Source organism: Lactuca saligna, chromosome 6, assembly GCF_052625555.1.
Source record: "Lactuca saligna cultivar CGN05327 chromosome 6, ASM5262555v1, whole genome shotgun sequence".
Taxonomy (NCBI): domain Eukaryota; kingdom Viridiplantae; phylum Streptophyta; class Magnoliopsida; order Asterales; family Asteraceae; genus Lactuca; species Lactuca saligna.
Window position 1 is genome coordinate 179,015,604 of NC_136422.1, and position 16,482 is coordinate 179,032,085.

The window sequence follows — 16,482 nt, forward strand, 5'->3', positions numbered from 1 at the left end:
AAGAATGAAATTCTGTAATAAACAACAAATCATAATGAACAACAAATCAGAAGAGAAACAATCCGATATATGCAAAAAAAAAAAACAAAAAAAAAAAAAAACAAAAAAAACAAAACAAAATTGAGAATATGGAAATCGTACCTCATGAGAAGAGATCTTCGATTGGTAGAGATGTAGCGTCGATTGATGGTGGGTGGAGTCTCAAATTGTCGATATTGGAAAGAGAGAAAAACGGGAGGCGCTGAAACTTGAATGTAGGGCAAGGGCACATTTGGAGTCTTTCTCAGTAAGGAGATATCCGATATCTTTTCCATTCAACTATGTCTTACCGAGTTAGACATCAATAAATCTATTTACTAAACAAGTTTGGTTGACCGAGTCAACAAAACACGTCTGACCCAACTCCATCAGACGTATATCAAACAGGACATAAGTAAAAACGATTTCATTTTATCTCACAAACTATATAAACTACAACGTTCTCAACCTTAACAAACATCTATACCTGTGCCCTTTGCCCTTACATCTTCTTGAACTTGCACCCCTTTGAAAACCATGACATTTGCATCACTATCTTCCACATTCTACACCTTCAACAATGTTATATCATTTGCTTCATTTTCATCTATTTTACTATCAGCTTCATGGTTATATACAACTTCCATCACCACTAAAATTGATTTAATTATATCTAGCTCATGATGGTCAATATACATACGTCCTACCCCCATTTATGAAAGCGTGATCCTTCATCTCTAAAATTTCTAGAGCAAAGGATAATTGCCTCAACCCTTCCCCCAATAACTTTGTTAGGAGTACAATACAATACATCACAAAATTCTTTTCAAGGCAACATCAAATATATGTATACTAAATCCATATAGGTCATCTTTAAGTAACTCTCATTAATTTTCGTATCACCTTGATGATTCAAGTATTGTAAGGGGTTTCATAGCCAAGATATGCTTTTTCATATTGTTGCATCCAATAATTTGACTTAGGCAAAAATGGTAATATTAGATAATGCGAGTATCATAACAAAAGTAAATGGATTAGACTTGCAAGTTGGCTATAAGTTAAAGGACCATTTTTGTAACTTTGGAAATTATACAACAAATTAAAGATTACTTACTACCTTTGTCTTGATATGGAGGAAGCACAACTTTCGCGGATTAGAATTTTTTAGACAAAATAAGCAAAAGACAGCTTGGTCATCATTTAAGCGACGAAAGGGTGAAGAAAAATTGATAAAAAAGAGGCTTCATTTTAACTGCGGCATTTTCAACACATAAAAAGGCTTCGAAATCATGGCGTTTCTTTATCGCGTCTTCCTCCTCGTTTGCTCCAGGAATTAATGCATAGAAAAGCTTAGATCAGGGGACATCAAAAAACCCCATTTGACAGAACATTTCAAAGTGATTTCTGTCGGTGGGAATTGGGGATATTTCAACTTTTGAGGCGATCTCAAAGATCTTGGTGGGGGAAACCTCAGATCTTTGGTGTTTTCTTGCAAATAAACAACAAAGGTTTGTGGGTTTTTCATTATAATTGATGGGGTGGAGATATCAAGCTGGGTTGTTTATGATTGGTGCTGTTGTCATCATATGGGTCTTCTCCGCAGAAGTCACCCAGGTCAAACTCTTAGATTTCTCGTGTTAACTTCTAATTTTCGTACTGTTCTATTGTTTTTATCAATTTTCTTCTTAATCGATGAAGATATGTGATTGGAATTCTCAACATTGGATATCTCCGTATATGTTTGTGGGTGTGCTTGACTTTTTGTTGTGAGTTTTTCTGATAACTTGATGTTTTTGGTGGGATAAGATTTAACCCTTTAACCGATTAGTAATTTACTTGTATTCAGGGTTATGTTTGAGGTTTCATAATTTGAGTTAGATCACATGAGTTTCTTGAATCCGGGACTAATTTCAAGACTATTTGGTAGGAAATTATTTGTTGGTTATACATACATGTTAATAGGGAATAGGGATTCGTTCATGACATAATGGCGTATATGTGCATTTTTAGTTGATTTCAAGTAGAATTATATGTTGGAAGGTGTTAAGATGTTTCATATATCACACCAAATTAACTCAATTGCTCATTGTGCCACTGTAAGTTTGGATTGAACTTGGTCCAAAAAATTCCTCAATTGTGCTTTGTAGACGGGAATTTTTGACATATCCCTAAGATGTTAACACTAGAATAAGGGACCAAATTCTGACTATTTTGTACATTAAAAACAGGGGATTTTCACAGACTATAAACAGCCATTTGCAGTGACATATCTTGGAGCCTCATTGATGGTTATATATCTCCCAATTGCATTCATCAAAGATTGGATAATAAAGTTACTCAAGAAAAGAAAAAATCAATCCCCTGTTTCATTGAACTCCCCTCTTAAATTCATTGGTGGCTCAACAGTATTCGAATTGGAAGGTGACAAATCATCATTAAGTCGCAAAGCTAGTGATCATGATATTGCTATTCAAGAAGAAGGAAACCCTTTAGTCCCTAAAACCAAAAATGATAATCTGCCATTAAAACATGAAACACAAGTTTCAACAAGGGAGGTTGCTACCTATGGATTCTATATTGCACCTATTTGGTTTGTCACTGAGGTAACTATCATCCAAATACAAAAACAATTTTCATCATGTAATTCAGTATAATTTTCAAAGTAGGGCGATTCTTTCCCAAGAACGGAGGGTATAACTGTAATTTGACTTGTTCTTTATGTTTTTTCATAACAGTATCTATCAAATGCTGCACTTGCACGTACGAGTGTTGCTAGTACGACAGTGCTTTCATCAACTTCAGGGCTATTCACTCTTTTCATTGGTGCGTTTTTGGGTCAAGATTCCTTAAATGTCACAAAAATTGTTGCTGTTTTTGTCAGCATGGCTGGTGTTGCCATGACAACCATGGGAAAAACTTGGGCTGCAGATGAAGTAGCTTCAACTTCCAATTCGTAAGTCCCTTCAAATTTACACTTTTAGTCCCTGTGTTATATCACTTTTTTGCATTTTCATCCCTCTCCTTCTTAATGTTTTTCTTGGTAATGTTGTTGGAGTCTTGAAAACCGTCTCTGTCTCTTTGCAAGAATGCAATAGAACGAGAGAAGGGTTGTAATATTTATCTTTTTTTTTTTTTTTTTTTTTTAAAAAAAAAAAATGAAAAAAAGAAAAAAGTGTAGTGTTTAGTTTTTTCATGAATTTGGTGTTGTTATTGAATGTTTCAGGGCATTGAGTTTGACTGATATTATATAGTTGACCTTTTTGTTTCTTTTAAAGAAATGGCGATCGCTCTCTCGTTGGCGATCTCTTCGGGCTTTGCTCAGCTATGTCATATGGCCTCTTTACCGGTCAGTCATCAGTATCATCTCATCATCTTTTCTTTTTCAAAATATTTCAAATTATTTCAATTTTGAAAAATCTACACAACCCTAAAAGAATAATAATAAAAAATTTTACAGTGCTTCTTAAGAAATTTTCTGGGGAGGAAGGAGAGCGTGTTGATGTGCAAAAATTGTTTGGATATATCGGTTTGTTTACACTCCTGGCTCTATGGTGGCTTGGTAAGTTAGTCGACACATTTGGTATAAATACGACTCATTTTACTTTTTTTTTAATGGATTTTTGGGGTGATTTATTTCAGTTTGGCCACTTACGGCATTAGGAATTGAACCAAAGTTCAAGATTCCACACTCGGCTAAAATGGATGAAGTGGTTATTGCAAATGGGCTTATCGGGAGTGTTCTTTCCGATTATTTTTGGTATGTAAATAAATACTATAATTTATTGACATTTGTATTAAATCGCTGAAGGGGATTGATTTTATTTTTTTGTGATTTAGGGCATTATGTGTTGTATGGACGACTCCATTGGTGGCCACCTTGGGCATGTCGCTCACGATACCGCTTGCCATGGTGGCGGATATGATGATCCATGGCCGCCATTATTCCGCCATTTACATTCTTGGTTCCGCTCAGGTAATTATAATTATTGAAGGGTATTTTAGACATTTTACATACACTGTTAGTGTTTGGTAAATATATAACGTTGTATTGTGGTTAATTTACAGGTATTTGCTGGGTTTGTGATTGCCAATCTTCCGGATAAAATTTCCAAGAAAATCGGATTATAGCGCATGATTCATCATCACTAACTCTTAAAGATTCTTGGTTTCAAATCTTGATTGAAGCTGATTTGCCAATCATCAAAGGTGAAAATGGTTGAATTGTATGATGGGATTTGATTGTTTGAAAATGAACTCTTGGTGCAGTTGCTTGAAGAGGGTCATGATTAAAATTGTGATATATGATATGAATACTTCTTTTTTCTTATTGATTTAAGTTTTGTTTTTCAATTTTGTGGGAATTTGTTAGGACATGCAATGTGATGCCAGATTGGTAGATCATTTGTACTAGCTTGTTAAACATGTTAATATCAAATGTCTTGATTTGTTTTTTGTTTTGGGTAAATTTGCATATTGATTCAAGTTATGTTCATAAGGCTATGGAGTGTACCAATAACTAAAAAAAACATTCAACAATTTTTTTTAAAAAAAATTTAAAATAGTATTAATATAGAGAAAAAGAAAAAAAAAATAAAAATGAAAGAGTGAGGAGTGGGTTTGGTACCACAAGACATCCTTAGTTATAACCTACCAAATTAGTATGTCACATGATGCCTTATTACTAAAGGGTTTTTGGTCTAGTGGTAGGGAGTTTTGGTCTAGTGGTAGGGAGTGATTATTTCAAATAAAAGGTAATGGGTTCAAGTCTCTCTAGGAGACTTAAGTAGTGTTTAGGATTAGGAGTATGAGTAGAATAGTTTGTCGTTTCAAAAAAAAATGATGCCTTATTACATGTCAAGAGATATTATTGTTCAAGCATGTTCAACCACCACATGTCATGCACAACCCTAGCACCATTCACCACTATCTGTCCAAAATTATGGTGAAATAGGTCATGCAACCCTAGCACCATCGACCACTATCTGTCCAAAATTACCGATGTATTATTGTGAAATATGTCGTGAATAGTAGCATGTCATTATGTTGTAATGTAATTGTAAAGTCAATAGTATCCTAAAAATTGTTGGATGTGATTTGTAATAATGACACTGTAATAGTATATGTCTATGTCGTTAGTAATAATATGTGTATTTGTAAAGTTAATGGTACCCTAGAAATAATTGAATATGACATGTAATAATGACACTAGTAATAATATGTGTCTACGTGTCGTTTCGTCTATTGTCACCAATAATAATGTGCATATATGAAATATTTCTATAAAAGGATCCAACTATTTGTAGGACGCTATTGGCTTGTGTCTAAGTGTCGTTTCGTCTATTGTCATCAATAATAATGTGCATGTATGAAATATTTCTATAAAAGGATCCAACTATTTGTAGGACACTATTGGCTTTACAAATAGACACATACTATTACTAGTGTCATTATTACATGACATATCCAACTATTTCTAGGGCATCATTGACTTTACAATTAAATTACAAAATAATAAAGCACTACTATTCAAGACATATTTCAACACACTTACATTATCATTTTTTTACAGCTAGTGATGGCAAAATATGCGGTGATGGTGGTTGAGGTGCATGACATGTAGTGCTCGAACATACTCGAATAGTAATATCTTAGGGGGGGGGGGGGGTCACATATTATAACTTGCCAAATCAGGATAACGTGTTATCACCATACCACATATAATGATTTTCTATAATTGTTGAATCTGATACTTTGTAGCAAAACCATGTAAAGTTGTACATCATCTTTAGTGTTTGCGGTGATTTTTAGTAAATAGAGATTTATGTATTTACAAACTATGATTTGTATTAACAATGATCTATAAACTTATTTACCATTCATGGTTGAATAACTTGCCTTAGTTTCTAACTTTCCGTGATTTAACATATGATTTAATAAAAATGCATGGTTATTGGTTAAAGATTTGGGGGGTACATTGATGTGCTTTCTAAGTACGATTGATTGAAGAACTTGATACCATAGTGTATTTAGTTGGTTTTTGGATGAGTAAACATTTTGGTTTCAATTATATCATTAGAGTTTAAATACTCTAAGCAATCTATAGACCTATCTTCCTATCATGCACAACTGGTTTCCTCATATCATGTCCAAGGCTTTGGACCTAAACATTTTAGATCATAGATCTATATTCCTATCGCATACACAACTTAACTATGGCCCGATACCTTAATTTTTTTTTCTTCTTGGTTGCAAGAACTGTCATTTGATCAAGTAATCCGAAATTCTTGGCTTTTACAACAAGATCTTGAAGAAGGGGGGGGGGGGGGTGCTTGCATTCGGTCTAAGAACAAACTCAAGTGTTTGAAACAATCTATTAGGGATTGGTGGTCTCATGAGAATGCAAAAAAGAACGTTGAAAAAAAGTGGAATGACAGATTAAAAGTTATTGATACATTAATTGACGAATGAAAAAGTTATTTGCCATTGATGGATGAAAGAGGTAATATCCATTTTCAACTAGCTACTTTCGGAAATAAAGAGATGAAGGATGTGGCACAAAAAGCAAAAATAAAATGGATGAAGCATATAAATACCTTGTTGTGATTGTGTTTTTCCAAAGACAATTTTGTAGAGTAACGATATAGTTTTTCATAATTGTATGTAATGTCTACAACGTCAATCTTCCTTAAATACATGGAAGATGACAATTATGAAGGAAAAACGACGCCTAATAATATTGACTCAATAAAGGATTTTAGTGGGAAAATACACTTTTGGGCCCCTCTCGGGGTGCTGCGTCCGGACCCCCCAAATTCCCGAAGATAGATTTATCAATCCAAGTGTGCACCTCGCACCTTTAGTTTCGAAACATAAACTAAACTCGGTATGTTTCAGTATTAATCACGACTATACCAAAATATGTTGATAACACTAAAATCAACTAACTTTCTTCTTCCATTTTAGTGTAATCCTTAATTAACTAAAAGGAAAACACAAAACCAAACTCATGCATTAATAAAAATGTCTTGAAGATTGAATTTTCATATTAGAATAATACGCATTTCAAGTACTTGAGAATCTGAGTGTCCTAAGTATTAAACCTTTCAACTCATTTGAGTAACTGAAGATTGTTGGGTTTAATTGAAAAATCATTTTCTAAAAGCACTAAAAATGATAACGGAAGCTTTAAAATGTTGAATAAACTTAAAATCATTTTAACCTACCAGTGATCATTTTGCATGAACATGAATGATTAAAACAGCAATAAGAAGAAAATATTACAACCTTTGAAGACTTTGATTCATCATGGGAGGTTGGAAGTTGTAGAGATGGAAAAGTACAAATGATAAGTCATTTAAAGTTTGACACCAATAACAACCAAATTATCTTGAATGTTAGTCAATCTTGTAATATATTTTTTTAAGCAATTAAGACAAATAAACAAGGTTGTCTTAAAAGAGAGTATTCAAGTATCATTGGAATTCACTAGCCAAGGAAAGAATAAGATGCAAACTTCTTAAACCTTTAAGAATGATCTTTACCCTTTGTGCTTATTAACTTTAGGACACCATGTCTCTAGTAGTTAAAGTCTAGTGATTAAAGGAACATGACTTTTGATTAAAATTAAACTAGCAACCCATGCCCCGTACTCTCTTTTGTTCTCGACAATTGTTGAAGAAAGAAAAAAGAAAACTTGCCATACATGTAAAAAATAACTAGCCTTTAAAACCCATTTTGAAATGTTTATATCTTCCATGTATTATGTTTCCCATGTCGCATTCTTTAATGATTAAAAAGAAGACACACAAGCATGTTTCATTTATTAAAATAACTATAAAATATATGAACTAGCTACATGACTAGTTTGTAGCATTTACTTTCAAATAAGAAGATAAATAACAATTTTTTTTTTGTTTAATTATTTTACAAACTATGTACAGGGCCGACCCAATATATGGGCGGCTTGGGCTTAGGCCCAGGGCATCAAAGTTTTTGGGCATCAAATAGTTCCAGTTATCTCTATATTATATATAAGGATGATCTAATAAATATAGCACATATCTTTGTGTTCCATATCTTTGTGTTTACTGATAGAAAGAGATCAGGGAAAAAGAGGCACCAAAGCCAAACATAGCGACATAGAGAAACGAAACATCCCATGGCACCTAGAAATTGTTGTTCACAAAGTAATCAATGCCTAGTAGCCTGTAATACATCTCTGTCTCATTCTCTAATATGTAGAAAGTAAGAATGGATCTTGATATTGTTGTTTAATCGGTTCTTGGTTGTTAGAGGTATAGGGATTCCGAAAAGTGATATTGATGCATCAATTCTAAATTTTTGATTTAGTGATGTTGGTGTGATTGTATGTTGTTGGTCGCTGGCTGTTTTAGTGTTTCAGATTTATGCTCTATAACTCTATTTGTTCTCGATATTGCTGTTTCAAAATCATTTTGGGTAAATTTAATCTCGAAATCTATTTATTTCTTATCTATTTGATGTATTCTCTATCTGATTTCTAATCATCCATTTGATTCTCCCCTGCTTATTATTTGAAATCTATGTTTATTTAAGTTTGTTTCAGAAATCTGTTTGACTTCTTATTCATCTGATTTCTTCTCTACTTCTATACAGGAAAAAATAATCATAGTCTGAAAGATCAATCGTTCATTTGGAATTTCTGTTCCGGAAATCATTCGAAACTAGTTGGTTACTTGGTTATTTCAGTTTTTCAGAAATCAAATCGGATTTCTATTCTGGTTGTGTTTGTGCTCGATTCATAAATCATTTAGGTAAGTTTTAATCTCAAAATCTTTGTTTATTTAGTTTTTTTTTCCAGAAATCTTATTTATTTCTTATATATCTTATCTACGTTCAGTGTTCTAAAAGGCGCGCTATGGCGTGAGGCATGACTCCGCCATTACAAAAAGCCTCATAACGTTGCTGTTAGGCGTGGCGCGTGGCAAGACGTGATATGGCACGCCATGGTGCGTTATGGCGTGTTATGGCGCGTGTTTTTTCGTTTAAGACACGGTTTTTTGCTCTTTGTTATGTCTTTTCTAATCGGAGTTACAAGTATTGTGGTTTTTGTTAAATTTTTGTTACTAGTTATTGATCTAACACTTCTAAAAAGTAGTTATATTTAATATAAATTTATATTTATGTGGTAATATAATTTTAAATTAATACAAAATCGCCGCCTTACATCACGCCTTGAAAAACGCCATGGCTCGTTAAGCTTGAGGCTTGACCTTGCCGCTACGCCACGTCTCACGCCATTTAGAACCTTGTGTACGTTTATTGGTTTTTTTGTTTCTGATTTCTCTATTGTTTCTGAAATCGGATTTGGGTGGTTTGGCTACCGATTTCTTTATTGTAAAGCAGGAGCTATATTTTTGAGTTCTGATGCCTAAAGATCCGTTCTTATCAAATTTCTAATTTCTAGAGGCTGCCTAAAGATCATTTCTTATCAGGATGTATCTCCGAAGTATGATGATGCAAGAAAGATCAAATGTATTAGCAAATTTAAGTATTGAAAAAGATTTTTTTTAGAAATATTGATTATTATAAAATAATAGATGTTTTTGCTTCAAAAAATGCATGAGTACATAGTTATTTTTTAGGTTTTGTTTGTATCCTTTGTTTTATTATAAAATTTACTATATATATATATATATATATATATATATATATATATATATATATATATATCTCCGGTAAGAAGGTAAGTTTTGGTATGAATGTAAGAATTTTTTTTCCTATATATTTTTTTGACAAACAAAAAAAAGTGAATCATTAAATGAATCAAAATTAACATGATTCATATTTTTTTTTTCGAAAAAACATGTCGATGATTCATATTTGCAATAATTTTGTTATTATTCCCTAAAATTGTCATAAAAATGAATTTTTGCTTGATTTACCGAAAAATTAATCATGAAGATGTTTTTTTTGAGATATTTTTTCTTGTGAATCATCTTAATTTTGATTCATCAAATTATTTATTTTATTGATTCGTTAAAAAACATGCATACAAAAATTTTCTTGCATTCCTATAAAAAAATTTCTTTTTATTTGATCTGGATATATATATATATATATATATGTATATATATATATATATATATATATATATATATATATATATATATTGTTAGGTTAATGTGAGACGGCTTAGTTTTGTGAGACCGTGAGACACATTTTTTTATTTATTTTTATTTTTTTAGTTAATTCAATTTCTGAAAATAATATTTAAAAAAGAATTTTTGGATTTTTCCATTTATTTTGCATTTTAAAATTATTTTTTAGAATATGTACAGTGTAATATTTTATTAGAATATTTCACGTATTTTTTTTTAAAAAAAGGAATTTTTTTTATTATTTATTATTATTATTATTTTTTTGTACTTAATTCAAGTTCCGAAAATAATATTTAAAAAAAGAATTTTTAGATTTTCCCCTTTATTTTGCATTTTAAAATTATTATTTAGAATATGTTAATGTAATATTCTATTAGAATATTTCACGTATTTTTAAAAAAAAAACGGGATTTTTTTTATTTTTGTTTATTTATTTTTTATTATTTTTAGTTAATTTAAGTTCCGAAAATAATAGTTAAAAAAAGAATTTTTGAAAACAATATATATATATATATATATATATATATATATATATATATATATATATATATATATATATATATATATATGTTCAGGTTCATTTGAGACCATTCTAATTTTATGAGACTGTAAGACCAAATCTAAAAATAAAAGATAGGTTAGTATCTATTTGCCTCAAATTAACTACTTGCATCATTTCAAAATTAATGCATATTCTGTCATAGATATATAACTTTAAGAACTCAACAACTATTTATAAGGCGAAACATGTTTCTATGGTCTATTAATTTTCTCGTAAGTCTTTTCAAGCATTTAAAATGAAATAACTATTTAAAAAAAAATCCTATCTAATTATGAGAATATGACCTTAGACCACTTAGAACAAATATTGACAATTATATTGTAGATGTATATGGTGATGCAAAATTTAATAACCTGGAAGGAATTGAAAACTTAACGAATATGATGGTTGAAACAAATAAACAAACACACAATATGTGATAATAACTAATGATATATTTTCGAATAATACAAACATTGATTTGTTTGTTGCAACATCTACTATAAATCATGCATTTTCAACAATAAATTTGATACCGTGCGCAATTAAATGAACAATTAATTTATGAATGTCTTTTACATATTATTAGCATAGATATAATTATAGACTATTTAGTAAGACACTTTTCTTGGATGATATTATTAGCAATCTGACCTGATAACAAATTTTTTTTAAATTGTTTATATGACATTCAAAATTAGTTAACACATATGAGTTTGAATACTACTATTCTTGTTAGTACTCTCAAATCACGACTATGCAACAAATTCTCATATATGAGATCATAAGACCATAAACATTCATAAATAAAAGAAAAGTTAACCGTTTGATTAAATAAATCATAACAAAATCTTTTAAATCTGTTTATATGGCATTCAAAATTAGTTAAAGCATACGAGTTTGAATACTGCTATTCTCGTTAGTACTCTCAAATAACGATTATGCAACAAATTCTCATATATGAGATCATATGACCATAAACATTCATAAATAAAAGAAAAGTTGCACGTTTGATTAAATAAATCATTGGATTTAAAAGTAAGAGAAAACTTACACGCATCGATTTCAAAATGGAGATGCAGGGGATCGAACCCTGTACCTCTCGCATGCAAAGCGAGCGCTCTACCATTTGAGCTACATCCCCGTTGTTCGTTATTATCAAATTCTGTTTTTCTAAACCATAACTACAACTGTCTGCTATTAAGTTTACCACTGAAGAAACATCTATCCGAAGCACAAACTTCTGTTGAAGGGTCGATTCAGAGAGCCCAAAAATGGCTGCTCTCCAGTTCTTCAAGTGTTACAAACCCTTGTTCCGAATTCAATCTCGAAAAATCTTCATCACCAGTGGCAGTATAACTAATAAGAATTTCCAGAAAACCAGTAGGAATATAGTTAGGCTTCTTTGTTCTTCTTCCACATCGCTGGGGCAGTCGACCTCTACGAAAACCAACGCCTATGGTGAGGATGAAAAGAAATCGAAAGAGCAGCAATTGTGGTTGTATAATACGATGACCAAAGAGAAGGAATTGTTTAAACCTAAGGTGGATGGTAAAGTTGGGATGTATGTCTGTGGTGTTACTGCTTATGATCTTAGTCACATTGGTCATGCTAGGGTTTACGTTTCCTTCGATATCCTATTCAGGTCCTCTCTCGTTCTCTTGTATCCTCTTTATTTGTCCATTCAAACTGTTCTCGTTCGATGAATTGTACGTTGTTGCAATCTCTGTTTGGATGCAAAAGTCGTCGTAATCAAACTCATTATTGAGATAAATGTAGAATTAGCAACTGATTTCCCATTTCGGATTATCAGATGCAGATTCTTTAACTCTCGTGATGATAACTTCGAAAATGCACCATGGAACATGTGGTTATCTCAATTGAATTTGTCTGAAAAGTAGATTTGTTGATGCAGTATTTGGGCACTTAGCCTAAAAGATAGATTTTTTCTTTTGGCTTCAAAAGCAATTTGCTTCTATCTACTAATAGGAACTAATCCGATATCCTAAATTCTGAACATATAATTGAATGTTCTTATATTCATAGCGTCTACACAAGATTCTTTGTATCTTAAAGCGTTTACTGTTTGTTTCTTCATCTTGGCTATTACTAATCATGTGGGTTTTTGTTTGTTTTTGTTGACACTTAGGCAGATACCTACGATTCATGGGATATGAAGTGAACTATGTTCGAAATTTTACTGATGTCGATGATAAGGTGAGTGAACATAATTATCGATCATATCATAACGAATGCATATAGAGCTAAATTGTTACAAATGTATGTGCAAATTTCAAATTGTGTAGATAATTGCTCGAGCAGGTGAATTGGGAGAAGATCCACTTAGTTTAAGCAGACGATTTTGTGAAGAATTTCATCTAGACATGGAATATCTTCATTGTTTGCCTCCTACTGTTGAACCCCGTGTTTCTGATCACATGCCCCAAATCATTGATATGATAAAGCAGGTAGGTATCTTTTTAAACTTTAGTAGTATTACATAAGTGCTTCCATTTCTGATTGTTTGAACTTTAATGTGTAAATCTTATCACAGATTCTTGATAATGGACGTGCTTACAGAGTTGAAGGTGATGTATACTTTTCAGTTGATGAGTTTCCTGAATATGGAAGACTTTCTGGAAGGAAGCTGGAAGATAATAGAGCTGGTGAACGTGTGGCAGTTGACTCCAGGAAGAAAAATCCAGCTGATTTTGCTCTATGGAAAGTAAGCTCCTATTCCTAAATCCTAATCAGTTGCTTATAAAAGCTAATAAGGGTAGTTTGGTAATTTTACATTATTTGGGGGGTTGTAGTCTGCAAAAGAGGGTGAGCCATTTTGGGAGAGTCCATGGGGAGCTGGAAGACCTGGGTGGCATATTGAGTGTAGTGCAATGAGTGCTGCTTATTTAGGCTACTCATTTGATATTCATGGTGGTGGAATGGACCTTATTTTTCCTCACCATGAAAATGAAATTGCTCAAAGCTGTTCAGCATGTCACAAAAGCAACATAAGTTACTGGATACACAACGGATTTGTGACCATTGATTCACAGAAAATGTCAAAATCTCTTGGTAACTTTTTCACAATTCGCCAGGTAAAATCATTTCTTTTCAGTTTTCACCCTTTCTACTTAATGGGGACAGACAGTAAGTGTTTAATCTTTGAACATGATGACGATTCAATCAGGTTATTGAGCTTTATCATCCGTTGGCATTGAGACTTTTTCTGATTGGGACCCACTATCGATCCCCAATCAACTACTCTGATGTCCAGCTGGAAAGTGCTTCTGATCGTGCCTATTACATATATCAGGTATCTAATATTAAAGACTGTTTTGCCCTTGGGTAGTTTATGAAAGAATGAAGATTAATGAATTGGGTTGGGTTGGGTTGCAGACATTGAAAGATTGTGAAGAGGTTGTAGGGAAAAAAGAGGTGGTTGAGGAGGAGAAAATAGGAACAGAAGAAATAGTTGAATGCATAAAAAATTTTAATGATGTTTTTGTTACTTCAATGTCTGAGGATCTTCACTCTCCTGTTGTCCTGTCTGCAATGTCTGACCCTTTGAAAACAGCAAATGATCTTTTACATACTCGTAAGGTACTTTCACTTTTACAATTAAATTTGATAAAATTTTCAAAGCACAGTGAAGTAACAGAAAGAAAAAAAATCCTTTTTTCTTTCTTTCACATCAAAGGGGAAGAAACAAGGGACACGAAAACAATCACTTGCTGCTATAGAGAAGAGTATCAGGAATGTCCTCAACATTCTAGGGCTCATGCCACCCTCTTACCATCAGGTACCTAGCTACCTACTTCAATTATTATTATTATTTATTTATTTTTGTCAAAAACATGATTTATCCAATGCATATTTGTGGTGGTTTGCAGGTTTTACAGGAGCTTAGGGAAAAGGCGCTGAAGCGTGCAAAAATAACAGAAGAAGAAGTTGTTGAAAAGATCCATGAAAGGAATGCAGCAAGAAAGAACAAAGAGTATGAACGATCGGATGGAATCAGAAAAGATTTGGCTGCAATCGGAATCGCACTCATGGATAGCCCCGAGGGGACTACCTGGAGACCCGCGATTCCACTTGCAATGCAAGAACAGTATGTTCCGGAATCATGATTCCGTCTTTTCTTATCGCATAAAGCTGATTTTTGAGATGAGGTTAATTTATTTACAAGATGTGGTCATGTAATTGTACAAGATATTAAAGGTGACTGAATGGAGTGATATTAATTACTTTATTTTATTTTTATATACATAATACACTTGTAAATGTAATCTAAATGGAAAATTTGGAGAATTCTTAACATAATGTTCGGCTATTTCATATCAAAGGCATGCTTAATGAAGATTAAACAAATATTTCTCATCTTTCTCAAATGAATTGTTTAGATTCGTTTATTAGTCAACCTCACCAATCTGGAGATGATATCTTTGTTTCAAAACAAATTTCTTGGTGAATTACCTAAGGAAATCGGGATGCTTTCATGCTCAAGATCGTATTTTTATTTGAGAATAAGTTTCCAGGAAATGAAAAACTGCCTATTTGTTTCACTTTGACAGATTTCTTGTTTCTTGTTTTGTGTTTTGCAGATTTGGGTTTGGGATTGTGTTTTTGTGAAACTATCTTAAATAGGATACTTTCCTCTTCAATCTTCCTTTCAGAGTGGTGTTGGGATTGAGATTTTGTAAAAAAAAATAATAATTGTTTTTCTGGGTTTAAATGATGGTACATGTCGTTAATGGGTTAAGTAACAAACACTTAACCCTAATCTTCATTTCATGTGAAAACCTTAATTTCACTTGGGCCTTTCTTTTGGGCTTTAGTGATTGGGTTACTGATGGACTATCTAAGGACAAGTAAATGGACTAAAATATTTAGATGGATTTTAGGATAAGGCCCATGTGAAGGACTTGGGCCCAATTTGGAAAATTGGGCCATAGATGGGCTATAATTGGGCTTTTATGATTATGAGATATTGGACAATTGGAATGCCAAGTATTTGGACCAGAATAGGTGGTTGGGCCTTAAGGTAAGGCCCATGTAAAGTGTTGGGTCCAATTTGGAAAATTGGGCCATATGTTGGGCTTTGGCCTATTACTTGAATATTGGGCCTTTGGAGTGTGAGTTGAACCTTGGGCTTGGAACCTAATTATTAATTAGATATTGTTTGATGTTGATAGTTCGGGAATCTGTCAACCAGCAACTGGAGTTTCATCCGCGGGACTTCAGCAGTGCCAAGTGAGTTGTCCTCACTATACTAATAGGGTCGAAGGCACCGATGCCAGCCCTTTTCAGATTTGTATATGGGTTCATTACACGTTATGCTTTGTGATATATATCCTGGTTATAGGATGGTTTCTATGCTAGTGATTGGTTAGATCGGTATCCTGGTTATATGATGGTTGCTATGTTAGAGATTGGTTAGATCAGTATCCAGGTTATAGGATGGTTGCTATGTTAGAGATCGGTTAGATCAATATCCTGCTTATAGGATGGTTGTTATGTTAGTGATTTGTAGATCTGTATGTTATCTGTGCTTACTGGTTATCATCCATGGAGCGCCCTTAGGGACTGTCGGTGGTCACGTAGGATAGCCTGAGAACTCTTGGTCTAGGCTCTCTTGCTTGTTTCTTGTTTGGTTGTGGCTCTAGAGTAGGACTATCTGGTTGGGTGGCTATCTCACCTCTAGTTACTTATGGTTACGCATTCTATGGGGGTTAGCTGGTAGCGGGTCTGTATGTGGTTTGAGGATTAGTAGGCAGTAGTGACATG

The 16,482-nt window shown here is 32.8% G+C and overlaps 2 protein-coding genes and 1 non-coding gene across 5 annotated transcripts; 2 read left to right on the plus strand and 1 right to left on the minus strand.

Annotated features, from left to right (window-relative positions):
* Positions 1-1,159: 1,159 nt before the first annotated feature.
* Positions 1,160-4,475, plus strand: LOC145001615 (EamA-like transporter family). The gene is made up of 8 exons (XM_078960973.1): positions 1,160-1,632; positions 2,247-2,621; positions 2,754-2,971; positions 3,294-3,364; positions 3,476-3,577; positions 3,658-3,775; positions 3,856-3,991; positions 4,084-4,475. Exons 1-8 carry the CDS (start codon positions 1,552-1,554, stop codon positions 4,144-4,146), a joined length of 1,164 nt encoding a protein of 387 aa, XP_078817099.1. The 5' UTR covers positions 1,160-1,551; the 3' UTR covers positions 4,147-4,475.
* Positions 4,476-11,769: 7,294 nt separating this feature from the next.
* On the minus strand, positions 11,770-11,842 carry TRNAA-UGC (transfer RNA alanine (anticodon UGC)). Its single transcript has one exon. It is a non-coding gene; the product is annotated as a tRNA-Ala (tRNA).
* Positions 11,843-11,910: 68 nt separating this feature from the next.
* On the plus strand, positions 11,911-14,960 carry LOC145001399 (Cysteinyl-tRNA synthetase, class Ia family protein). 3 transcript variants are annotated; one of them, XM_078960774.1, is made up of 9 exons: positions 11,911-12,343; positions 12,852-12,915; positions 13,005-13,166; positions 13,253-13,423; positions 13,512-13,793; positions 13,886-14,011; positions 14,095-14,293; positions 14,396-14,497; positions 14,589-14,745. In XM_078960774.1, exons 1-9 carry the CDS (start codon positions 11,973-11,975, stop codon positions 14,603-14,605), a joined length of 1,494 nt encoding a protein of 497 aa, XP_078816900.1. In that variant the 5' UTR covers positions 11,911-11,972; the 3' UTR covers positions 14,606-14,745. The 3 variants fall into 3 exon arrangements, with proteins under 3 accessions (XP_078816900.1, XP_078816899.1, XP_078816901.1); XM_078960773.1 differs by having other exon boundaries at positions 11,913-12,343; positions 14,095-14,298; positions 14,589-14,960; XM_078960775.1 differs by having other exon boundaries at positions 12,230-12,343; positions 12,848-12,915; positions 14,095-14,298; positions 14,589-14,960.
* Positions 14,961-16,482: the final 1,522 nt, after the last annotated feature.

Excerpts from the sequence above, each read along its gene's own strand:
- LOC145001615 (XM_078960973.1), top strand. The coding sequence starts at position 1,552 with ATGGGGTGGAGATATCAAGCTGGGTTGTTTATGATTGGTGCTGTTGTC. Across the intron at positions 1,633-2,246 it reads TCTCCGCAGAAGTCACCCAG|GGGATTTTCACAGACTATAA; the intron begins GTCAAACTCTTA and ends CATTAAAAACAG. Across the intron at positions 3,365-3,475 it reads GTCATATGGCCTCTTTACCG|TGCTTCTTAAGAAATTTTCT; the intron begins GTCAGTCATCAG and ends AAAATTTTACAG.
- LOC145001399 (XM_078960773.1), top strand. The coding sequence starts at position 11,973 with ATGGCTGCTCTCCAGTTCTTCAAGTGTTACAAACCCTTGTTCCGAATT. Across the intron at positions 13,424-13,511 it reads CTGATTTTGCTCTATGGAAA|TCTGCAAAAGAGGGTGAGCC; the intron begins GTAAGCTCCTAT and ends GGGGGGTTGTAG. Across the intron at positions 13,794-13,885 it reads ACTTTTTCACAATTCGCCAG|GTTATTGAGCTTTATCATCC; the intron begins GTAAAATCATTT and ends CGATTCAATCAG.